The sequence below is a fragment of the Bos indicus x Bos taurus genome, chromosome 5 (assembly GCF_003369695.1).
Source record: "Bos indicus x Bos taurus breed Angus x Brahman F1 hybrid chromosome 5, Bos_hybrid_MaternalHap_v2.0, whole genome shotgun sequence".
In the NCBI taxonomy this organism is placed as follows: Eukaryota; Metazoa; Chordata; class Mammalia; order Artiodactyla; family Bovidae; genus Bos; species Bos indicus x Bos taurus.
Window position 1 is genome coordinate 92996336 of NC_040080.1, and position 12287 is coordinate 93008622.

Here is a 12287-nt window from a genome sequence, read left to right on the forward strand (position 1 = left end):
AGGCCTCCCTGTCCATCACCAACTCCCGGAGTTCACTCAGACTCACCTCCATCGAGTCGGTGATGCCATCCAGCCATCTCATCCTCTGTCATCCCCTTTTCCTCCTGCCCCCAATCCCTCCCAGCATCAGAGTCTTTTCCAATGAGTAAACACTACTATATATAAAATAGATAACCTACAAGGACCTATTCCTATTGTGTAGCACAGGGAACTATACCCAATATTTTGTAATAACCTATAGGATCAAAGAATCTGAAGAGAATGTATATGTGCATGTATAACTGCATCTGTGTGCTGTACACCTGAAACTAACACAACATGCAAATCAGCTATACTTCAGTTTAAAAAAGAAAACAAACTCAGAGAACTAAAAGAAGAAATTCAAGTCATATGGAGTGTATTCTCTGATCACAAGGAATAAAACCGGAAATAAAACATTTTTTTAATTTTTAAAAAACAAGATTTCAGGAATTCCCTGGCGGTCCAGTGGTTAAGACTGTGTGCTCTCACAACCGAGAGCCCAGGTTCAATACCTGGTTGGGGAACTAGGATCCTACAAGCTGCACACTGTGGCCAAAAAAAAAAAAATTGTAAAAAAACAAAATTTTTTCCAAACACTTAGAAACTAAACAATTTATGTCTAAATAACTCATGGGTCAAAAAAGAAGTCTCAAGGGAAAATTTTTAAAAACTTATTTCCAAATGAGGTCATATTCAGAAGTACTGAGTGTTAAGACTTCAATATAACTTTTTTGAGGAAACAATTCAACCCATAACAGAGATCAAAAGCACAATCTATCAAACAAAACCCTCAAGTTAAGTTTCACACTTTAGACAAAAATTGACTCATAAGACAATAGACTTAAAACGTAAACCTAAAAACCTTTTGGAGAAAATCTTCAGTATGCAGGACTATGGATATCTGGAGAAAACTATAATTTGAAAAGATACATGCACCCCAGTGTTCACTGTAGCACTATTTACAATAGCCAAGACATGGAAGCAACCTCAATGTCCATCAACAGAAGATATGCAATGGAATATTACTCAGCCACAAAAAGGAATGAAATAATGCCATTTGCAGCAACATGATGGACCTAAAGATTGTCATGCTGAGCAAAGTAAGTCAGACAAAGACAGACATATATATATGATATCACTATATGTGGAATCTTAAAAAGTGATACAAATGAGCTTGTCTACAAAACAGAAATAGTCACAGATGTAGAAAACAAACTTACAGTTACCTGGGGGAGTAGTGGGGAGGGATAAATTGGGAGACTGGGATTGACATATACAGACTACTATATACAAAATAGATCACTAGCAAGGACCTATTGTATAGCACAGGAAACTCTGCTCAAAACTGTGATGACCTGTATCAGAAAAGAATCTTGAAAAAAGTGGTTATATGTATACGTATAACTGATTCACTTTGTTGTACACCTAAAGTTAACACAAAATTGTAAATCAACAATATTCCAACTTAAAAAAAAACCTTTTTAAAGACTTTTAGGAAGAGAATAGCAATGCAAAAGGAAAAATATGCATATGAAAAGGTTTCTTCAATAAGACATAATTGCTAATTCAAACAAGGGGATATTGCTTCACCACCAAATTAAAAAATATTGATTACTTGGTACTGGCCAGGATAAAGTGACAAGGACTTTCTTGTAGAATGTCACTACTTTTTGGAGGACAGTTGAGCATTATAAATTAGGAATTTTAGAAAGACGTTACGTTTGAGCAAATATTCTTTTCCTACTTTGAGAAATTTATTATTCATTTTTGGGAAAAAAGGAAGTATGGCAAAAGATGTTTGGTGGTGGTTTAGTAGCTAAGTCGTGTTGGGCTCTTTGCAACCTCATGGACTGTAGCCCACGGACAGAGGAGCCTGGTGGGCTACAGTCCATGGGATCACAAAGACTACAACAGGACAGAGTGACTGAGCATGGATACACACCAGTGAACCACAGTCATGATTCAACTGTACTCAATAAACCTCACAATACCTCCAGAACTGAAAATTCCTAAAACTCGCCTGTGTCCTGTTTCATTATTTTACTTTCAGAAAAGAACTCTCCAAAGTACAAATTCCTTCCACCATTGGCTTTTCCTAGTTAAGGAAAAGAACATCTAATCCTTGCCCTAATTCTCATTCTTTTTCCAGTCGAGGCTCATCCTACTCAGTGTGTGTGTGTGTGTGTGTGTGTGTGTGTGTGTGTGTCCAATTGCTAAGTTTTGTCTGACCCTTTGCAACCCCATGGAGCCCACCAGGCTCCTCTGTCCAGAGGATTCTCCAAGCAAGAATACTGGAGTAGGTTGCCATTTCCTTCTCCAGGGGATCTTCCTGACCAGATAGCAATGACTAATAGCTCCTGGCTACTCACTTCTGCCAAGGCTTGACATTAAACACACATCACATGCTATGAGTTGCAAATGAAGTTTATTGTGCAGACACCAAGACCACAACACTTTAGCTGCAAAGCCAACAAGAGAGTTATATACACAGAAGCATGTTTCCCTGGGGGCACCACCAGGGAAAAGGCACAGGCACAGATGGGGTGATCAACAGAATACCCTTTGGGAGAAGGACCACTGAAAGGGCAACTGCAAGAAGGGGCAGGGAATGGGGCAGGGCTGGAAGCTCAAACCTAAACAATGCAGACTCTTCCCCTTGGGACAGAGGGTGTTACTGGCTCCAGTTGATTGGTTATGGGCATCTCTTTGCCCCACAATGCCGTGAGAGGTGGATCACAAGATCTGACTTGCTGTCAGTTAGATGTACAGAGACAGGCATTCTGGAGGGGGAGGGTCAAGGGCGGACTCCTTCCTTATCTGAATGAGAAGGTCACACTGGAACTGCCACCTTCACAAGAGCCAGAACCACCCCTCTCAGAGCCATAACCACCCCCTCCAGAGCTGGACCCTCCTCTGGCACCGCCTCCAGAGCTGTGTTTCCCTCCAGAACTGTATCCTCCTCCTGAACTAGAGCCTCCTCGAGAGCCACCTCCCGAGCCATAGCTCCCTCCACCGCCACTTCTGGAACCAGATCGTCTGCCTCCAGAGCTGTAACTCCTGCTTCCAGAGCTGAATCCTCCTCCATAACTGGACCCTCTACCTCCAGAACCATAACCTCCAAAGCCAGCCCTGGAGGCCACGCCTGAAGAAATGCTGCTGCTCGTCACAGCTGCAGAGAGACAGACAGCATTATACCTCAGTGCCAACTGCCTCGGCGCCTCTGCCCCACTCCACCCCCAGGACAGGACCACTCCCCCGCCCCCCGCACTTACACACAGTCACGTTGCTGCTGAGGTCTCCAGACATCCTGCCAGAGAGAGAGAAAAGATAACTCTAGGCAGAGCACTTAGGTACTCTGCATACGTGGTTTTACAACTTCCACCTATAACCACCCATGTCAGCCTCAAAACTCAGCCACCACGGCCTCACACAGCCCACTTTCTTTGGTGCTGCGGATCACAGAGATGGGGACGGGCCCCATGTTTCCACAGTCTGGCATCCCAAGTCATCTCAATTTGTGCTCTGATAAAACTGATCGAAAGCAAATTCACTTCTGAATTGGGAACCCATTGTTTTATTTAAATCCATCTTAGGGAGTCTGATATGCAGAATCCAAGCCACACCAGAAATTCTCAAATGAAGACTGTTCTGTCAACATTCAAATCAGAGAGAACTGCGACTCTGTACAGCCTCCCTGCCCTGCACCCACACCGCCCTCCCCTGCTTCATCTGAATTCATTCCCACATCATCTTGCAAGCTGGGGAGAGGAGGCCCGGCCTCCAGACAGGTACCCAGCAGCAGCCCGAGCAAAGCCAAAGCCACTCCTTCTCTGTAATACTGGCTCTCTGGTGGACCGAGGAGCTTTTGCCGTCTAATTGCTTCAGCCAGACTGAATCACCAGGGGTACTGAGGACACTGACAAGGGTCTTAGACCACAGAGGAAGGAAAGGCTCCCTTCCGGAGGTTAACACATGGCTCTGTAGTTCACTCAAGAAACCTGCAAAGAGCTAGATCTGGTGCCTGCTCCTTGGGCATGCCCCAGCCAGGCGGCACCTTCCAACCCACGACATCCCACGCTGCGTCACAAGGTGGAAGGAGAAGACGCCACACACCCTGCAGACCCAGAGATGATGTTTCAGATCGTTGAGAACTAATCTTTGTTCACACCATCAGTTTTCCCTTTCAGAAAAGAGAAAGATTAATTTACTGCTTCATTTAATTTAAAATTTAACCTGCCTTGTTAGTCGTTCCACACTGATAAGCCTACAGCTGCACACTGCTGCTCTATGTCCTGAATCTCTCCAGGGAGGTCAGCTCTCAGCTGTCAGAAGGCCTTGCCCCTGCCCCTGCTTTCTCTGCCTCCACCTCCAGCCCTGGCTCCAGGAGAGGAGAAGGTAGACCAGGGTACCCTCTGGCCTCCTGGGGCCCCTCACCTGCACTCCTCGCCCTCCAGCAGCTTGCGGTAGGTGGCAATCTCCACATCCAGGGACAGCTTGGTGTTCATCAGGTCCTGGTAGTCACGCAGCAGCCGGGCCAGGTCCTCGCGGGCTTTTTGAAGAGCCTCTTCCAGATCATTCAGCTTGCTCTGGGCGTCTTTGAGGGCATTCTCTCCCCGCTGCTCAGCATCTGCAATGGAGTCTTGTACATTCTTACACTAGGAGAGAAGGAGAAAAGGTTTCTGTTGGGACAGGAAGTGCAATCTGTCTTGGCAGAGGAGGAGAGGGAGGGAGCAAGGATGTGCAGGGTGTGAGAAGCCAGAATCACTGGCCCTGGAAGTGTGTCACCAGAGAGTTAATGCAAGTTACAAGCAACTTGCTAAGACTTGCTGCTGTCTCTGAGCCTCTGTCTTCCCAAGTCCCTTTTAACTGGACCCTTAACCCTTTCCCCATCATGACCTTTGATGCTCACAATCTAGGACCAGAGTCATTACCCTATTTTACAGTTGCAGCTGCAAACACTGATGTGAATGGCTTCATAGAACTTCTGTTGCTTGTGGAGTCAGTTCTCTGCCCCACATTACCTCTTCTAGAGCTAATGTCCAAACCTGGCCAACCCCCTGCAGCACTCCCTGCCCCTGCATCACACAGCCAGCTGTGCAAAGAGGTACAAATGGGAGGTGACGCCTGTGATCTTTGGTAAACCATGACCTCTAGCTTCGTAAGCCACTGTTCCATTTCACCCATGAAAGCAATCAAAAAGTTAACACAATTCTTTCCCTGCACTTAATCCCTACTTGAGAATGAGCCTTAAAAGTGAAAGCAAAAGCTGCTCAGTCCTGTCCTACTCTTTGTGACCCCATGGACTATACAGTCCATAGAATTCTCCAGCAGATCTTCCCAACCCAGGGATTGAACCCAGGTCTTCCACATTGCAGGCAGATTCTTTACCTGCTGAGCCACAAGGGAAGACCAAGAATACTGGAGTGGGTAGCCTATCCCTTCTCCAACAGATCTTCCCAACCCAGGAATCAAACTGGGGTCTCCTGCATTGCAGGTGGATTCTTTACCTACTGAGCTATCAGGAAAGCCCCAAGAATGTCTCTTGATCACTCTAAAATTGTTCTAAGTCTTAATTATGTCAAGCCCAAGGTTTTTGTGATCAACATACACTATATTAGAATTTCTCTCTTTCTCTCTCTCACACACACACACACACACACACACACACACACACACCTGCACACCTGCACACCACCTCCCACCCCACCCTGAGCTGCACTCAGCCAGGAGAACTGCAGCCATCCTAGGGCGTACACCCCACCTGCTTCTTCACTTGCGCGATCTCGCCTTGCAGCCTCTGGATCATGCGGTTCAGCTCGCTGATCTCCATCTTGACCTCCTTCAGGCTGTCTCCGTGCTTTCCAGCAGTTATCCTGAGCTCCTCATACTGCACGGAAAGAGGAGGAGAGTTATCTAATCAGGGAGGGTCAACCAAGCTGAATGTCATGTCTGCATTTGTGGGAGATGGGGGACCAGTGCCATACTTGACTGAGGGCATTTGGGGTACTATAAACACTCTTTCTTGGGAATGATGCCCAATTTTCACTAGACAAAACCACCAGTAACCTTACTGTACACTTACTGGCTGGGCTGGAACACAGCTCATTAGAAAGAGCTGCGGCTCTCCCTGCCCACCCAGAACTTGCCTTGCTGTGGTACACTGCCTCAGCCTCGGCCTTGCTCCTCTGGGCAATCTCCTCATACTGGGCCCGGACCTCAGTGATAATGCTGTCCAAGTCCAGGCTGCGGTTGTTGTCCATGGACAGGATGACGGTGGTGTCGGTGACACTCTGTTGCATCTGGGACAGCTCCTGCAACACAGGGAAGGTCTGGCCACGACGTCCCTGCCCACAGCCACAGGCAGTGAGGAGGGATTCCCCTCCCCCGGTGTCAGGGAAATGCAGAATCTCAGACTAACTATGTACTGGGTGGGGTGTAAAGTGATATAGCCACCATTCCCAGTCAGGTAGTACTGAGAATTACGGCCGGGGTGGGGGGGTCTGCATTTCTGAGCCTCCTAGTTTATGCAGCTTAATAAGTGCCCCCAGAAAGAAGCCAGTTGATGGCAAATGCCTTAAATTGTACTTCCTGTTGCAGAAGTCATGTGTGTGCACTTGGGCAGGGAAGCGGGGAGTACATTATATTTTGACCTCTGAAATATATTGGATATAAGAAGAGAAGCAGGGTGAGTCTTTTCCTAAGGGGAGCTGGAGTGAGGGAATTTGTCCTAATAGAGCATTACTTCCTGTGACATCAGAGGAGAAAGTTCTTCTCCTCCAAGACCTATACCAAAGAAGCTCCCAGTGGCCTAGACATTGATCAGTTGAAGTCAGCCACCCATGAACCCCACCCACAGCCCCCTTTCCCAGTGGGAGAGGACTTCCTTTGAGGGGAAGGGTAGGTAGCAAGGGTCCATTTAAGAGCAGCCTACTTACTGCATCAAAGAGCATTTTTGTGAACTCCACGTCCTGTCTCAGCAAGTCCACCTTGGCCTGCAGCTCCACCTTGTTCGTGTAGGCATGGTCCACATCCTACAGGGAAGGTCAGGGTCTCTGGTGAAGCTCACAGCCCCCCCATTCCCACCTTGCAGTGCTTTGTGTATGGGCCCTGCCCTGCGGTCTCTCTGCCACTCCTCCACCCAGTCCCTGTCAGCTGCTCTCCAAAATCCCAGGCACCGCAGACAATCCACAACCCCACAGGACCTCATCTGGCATGAAGTCCACAGTGCATCTCTGCAGGGGGCTACATGCCCACGTCACTGCTCACACTCCCCCAGGACCATCAGAGCTCTGATGGGACCGAGCTTTGTCAACCATTCTCTCCTTCTTGCTTGGTATGCTCTGTGTTTCCACCAAAGAGCATAACAGCCTCTGTGGCTTTTAACAGTCAGTCCCCAACTCTCCCATCCTATCTATCCATCCCACCTCTTCTGGATTTCACACCAAAGCCTCTGCAGAAACCAGGCTGAGAACACACGCTTCTGCCTTCAGGCTCAAACCTTTGTCAGCCCAACTGACTACACCTTTAAGTAGGCAATCTAAGGAAGTCCCATGCCTTCCTCGGCCCTTTAGAAAAAAAACCAAGTGCTTTCTATGGTCATAGCTTTCAAGACTCAATACAGTCTTTGAGTACGTAATTATGGGAAATGCCCTAGCAAAAGCGCAGAAATTGCCTGAAGCTTGAACTACAGAGACACCTTTATTTCCATGAGAACCAGCCATGGACATGCTTCACCCTTTCCTGGCTGGTGCTTTTTTTACTCAGAGGTGTGCTCCAGCTTGTCCATCTGGGCACAATGGGCTCTGATGCATCCTCACTCCCACCCCAACCATGACATTCTCTCACTCACCTTTTTAAGTGTCACAAACTCGTTCTCAGCAGCTGTGCGCTTGTTGACTTCATCCTCATACCTGTTGGTACCCAAGGACACTGCAGTTAGATTAGTACTAGTTTGTTTCCCGTTTTTTTTTTTTCCTTTTCCTACTGGATTCACCCAAAATACTCCATTTCCTGGGACTATTAAAAAATACTTTTGTCTAAATTGAAATGATGAACCCAGATGAGGATGCTTTTCTATAAATTAACCATCAAACTTGTCAAAAACATGATCTCTAAAGCCCTAAATGTCTTCCTCCCAAACAATCAGCAAAGATACAGAAGGCTCTCCCCTTTATCCCCACAAATGCAACTGGGAGATGAGTGGTTTTCTGGGGCAATGACTGGATGGGCTCAAATCAAGGTTTATCTCCACCCAGTTTTCACTCTGCCACTTACTTCTTCTTAAAATCTTCAACAAGATCCTGCATGTTGTTCAGCTCTGACTCTTGTAACATTCTTTCTGAATAAAGCTTGTCCAAATGACTCTGCAGTTGGCTGATGTACCCCTGGAAGAGGGGTTCCAGGTTGGTGGTATGGGTGCCCACATTGATTTGTTGTAGCAGTTCCCATTTGGTCTGCAGCACCTGATTCTGCTGCTCCAGGAACCGCACCTGCGGGGACCAGAAGGAAAGCACATGAGCTCTGGGTTGTCCTTCCGACCGACAGGCCAGGGTCAGCTCTGATTCTCCTTCAGGAGATAGGGAAAACCACGTGGCTTCATCCTCCCCAGCTGCATGCCGGATCACGCTGGGCAGAGCTTCTGAGCTCTCTGCCTCCACACTTGGAAAGTTCTGTAGGCTCCTAAATGTTACATCCGGCACTCTCCACGCAGAGCACTCTTTTTCCTACTTTCCCATCCACTATTTTGTTTGCAGGTGCTTTCAAAACTCCAGGCCATCTCCCTCCCTGATCCTACTTGAATTTCCAATAAAGGTCCCATAAATTCTGGGGAAAACCAAAAGCAAGCTTTCACTGGCACTGTTCCTAAGGGCTATGAGTATAAGGGCAGGGCTCCTCCATCTGATTTTTAAGAGCCTTGTAAATTTTTAGACAGGTTTCTCTGCCTTGAAATGGGAGAGAACCCTATCACACTCCAAAGTGACATCAATTAAAAACTTTGTGGTTTATAAAACTAAGAAAGCTTCTCCTGAAGGCAGAAGTTCATTCATTCCTAAATAGATATTTCAGGCTTAGCTTCCTAGAATTTAATAGAGCAATAACTTCTAGGGAAGGAAGAACAGTCTCAGAAGATGTTTTACCAACCCCCTCTAAAACACTTGGCTTGAAATAGTCCATTTCTTGTCTGTGTCAGGTTTTTACTGATTTTCAGAATTTTCCATTAGTATTGTTTGTTTAGGCTGAGACAGTAAAGCCAATGTCACAATTAATTCCCAACCGCAGACTATTATGGAAATGGCACCCATGAAGCCTGCATCTTTCCCCTGTGGATACTGCCAATTACCCAGGACAGTGTGACTGCACTTGCTGCTGCTGCTGCTAAGTCGCTTCGGTCATGTCCGACTCTGTGCGACCCCATGGACGGCAGCCCATCAGGCTCCCCCGTCCCTGGGATTCTCCAGTGTTCTTGTAAGCAAGAACACTGGAGTGGGTTGCCGTTTCCTTCTCCAATGCATGAAAGTGAAAAGTGAAAGTGAAGTCGCTCAGTCATGCCCGACTCTTAGCAACCCCATGGACTACAGCCCACCAGGCTCCTCAGTCCATGGGATTTTCCAGGCAAGAGTACTGGAGTGGAGTGCCATTGCCTTCTCCAGACTGCACCTATGGCTTATTAAAAAATGAATCTTTATCATTTGCTTTTCAGTTAGCACTGAAAGAAGCAGGGCATCCTGAGCCTTAGATGAAGCCAGCTTCTCATGACTCACCTTGTCGATGAAAGTGGCAAATTTGTTGTTGAGAGCTTTGATCTGCTCCCTCTCCTGAGACTTCACGTTCTGTATCTCCGGGTCAACTTTCACATTGAGAGGCTGCAGGAGGCTCTGGTTGATAGACACTTCGTGGATACCTCCACCAGGGAATCCTCCAGGGCCGAAGCCACCAGGACCCCCAAAGCCACCAGGACCCCCCAAACCTCCAAAGCCACCACCACCTCCAAAGCGGCCTCCACCAAAACTGCCTCCTCCAACGCCAAGGCCGCCTCCAAAGCCACCTCCTCTGCCACCAAATCCTCCATAGGAGCCAAAGCTTCCACCTCCTCCAGCCACGCTAATGGAGGTGCTCCTGGACCCTCCAAGGTTAACGAGACTCCGACTGCTGAAGCCACCTCCGCCGAATCCGCCTCCGCCAAAGCCCCCGCCGCCACCGCCATGGCGGCTCAAGCAGGAGAAGCTGGTTCCTGATAGCCGGCTTCGACCGGGGACCACGGCCGAGCCGCTACTGAAGCCCCGAAATCCTCCTCCACCTCCTCCTCTTCCTCGAGACTGGTAGGAGATCTGACAGCTCATGATGCCTTTGCCCGGAGAGGGAAGTTGCAGGTTCCCGAGAGGAGTTCCGATGGGAGACTCAGCACTGCTGTTGGAAGACTGTCATGGTCCCCTTTTATACCTGCCAACTAGGTGGTGGTGTGCATGGGTGTGGGCCCATGTATGCAAGAGTTTGGTCTGCCTGGAAGCTACTCCTGGTGAGTGATTATCAAGCTAATAGCCATTTAAAAATCTATTAATCAGCTCCCTCCCAGAACTTGTTTTCATTGCAAACTTCTGTTTATCTGAGCATCTGTGACACCATTTAATTTTTGTAAAATCATCAAAAGAGGAGGTCAGGATGAGTTTCTCAGTCTGGGGAAAAAAAAAAGGGCATTCTGCAGAATGCTGCTCCCTGCTCTGGACCAATCCAAGGGAGGCCAGCTGCCCCTAGGGCCTCTGGAGGCTCGCCACCCAGTTCTGCTGATGGAAGAGATGACGGGCTTAGAAACTTCGGAGGCTCCTCAATACTAGCCTCAGTGTTCCCCCTTGCTTTTTCTTCTGTGCCAGGAAGAGTCTCAACAAGGGATTTTTCAGAGCATGAATGCCATGTGGGGAAACACGCTACCTGTCACAGAAAGGAGTTGACCAAGGATGCTTCAAAAAAGTTGTCAGTTTTAGGGCTTCCCTGGTGGTCCAGTGGTTGAGATTTCACCTTCTAATGCAGGGGGTGAGGGTTTGATCCCCTCTTGAGGAGCTGAGATACCACATGCCTCATGGCCAAAAAGCCAGAACATAAACAACAGAAGCAATACCACAACAAATTCAATAAAGACTTTGAAATTTAAAAAAAAGAAGAGAATAAAGAAAAAAAAAGTTGTCAGTTTGCAAAATATCTTGACTGTTCCCTTCCCATACCACACCAGGACTCCACAGTAGCCAGTCACTGACAAGAGGAGAATTTTCCTTCCTGTAACCAGGTCTTTATAACTATCAACTCCATGATTTTTCTACATGAAAACCCAGAGAATGAAGGCCTTCAGAGAAGTTCCTCTGTCCCTGGGTCTGTCTAACTCTAGGTACACAACAAAAGATGGCAATCATAGGCTTTATGCAACTCCAAGTTCCAAGTGTACATTGATTCAGCCATTTAGTAATCATGTATTACTTGGTGATCATGCTAAGCAGTTTGGAAGCTGGACTCTTCAATGATACCCAGAGGTGAATGAACATCAGAAGACCCATCAAGTCACCGAGTACACGGAGTCTCCATGCTTAAACTCAACCAAGGTCCTTCTTTGGTCTATGTGACCATATACATGGGAGATGCAGTATGCAGTACTAGAATGGAACTTAATGTCAAACATTCTGGATTTGAGTCCCCAGTTTTTCCATTTACTGGCTCTGTGACTTTGAATTAAATGCTGTTTCTGTATTCTTACCTATAAAGTGGGAAGTTCATTCGAACTGTTTTGGAAACCATGACACACGATACAAGTGTTAGGTCTCATTACTATTTTGGGTGACGCATAGATACCTTCTTTTCCTTTCACCCTTAGCATCTTATTCTCCCTTCTGATGGCTATGACTGTGCACCTCCACAACCATGCCACAAGTTACAGATTTCCCTAGGATTTCTCAGATCCTAGGGCAGAGTTAGCATTAAGAAAATGTAATAAACATACACTTTGAGACTAAGTCCCAGTTTCTTGTATTTTAGTTAAATGACCTTGGATAATTCATAATACTCTTGAAGTCTTGGTTTCCTCATCATAAAAGTGAGTAAGAAGAAGAACATGGCTATTGTAAAAGCAGAACAAGATAAGCTCATGTGCTATGCATCAGATCAGATCAGTTGCTCAGTCGTGTCCGACTCTTTGCGACCCCATGAATCGCAGCACGCCAGGCCTCTCTGTCCATCACCAACTCCCGGAGTTCACTCAGACTCACATCCCTCGAGTCAGTGAT

The 12287-nt window shown here is 47.1% G+C and overlaps 1 protein-coding gene across 1 annotated transcript; it reads right to left on the reverse strand.

Annotated features, from left to right (window-relative positions):
• Positions 1-2429: 2429 nt before the first annotated feature.
• On the reverse strand, positions 2430-10361 carry LOC113893181 (keratin, type II cytoskeletal 2 epidermal-like). Its single transcript, XM_027542959.1, has 9 exons — positions 9783-10361; positions 8296-8510; positions 7871-7931; positions 6957-7052; positions 6168-6332; positions 5783-5908; positions 4456-4676; positions 3294-3328; positions 2430-3190 (listed from the first exon to the last, which is right to left on the reverse strand). Exons 1-9 carry the CDS (start codon positions 10359-10361, stop codon positions 2835-2837), a joined length of 1854 nt encoding a protein of 617 aa, XP_027398760.1. The 3' UTR covers positions 2430-2834.
• Positions 10362-12287: the final 1926 nt, after the last annotated feature.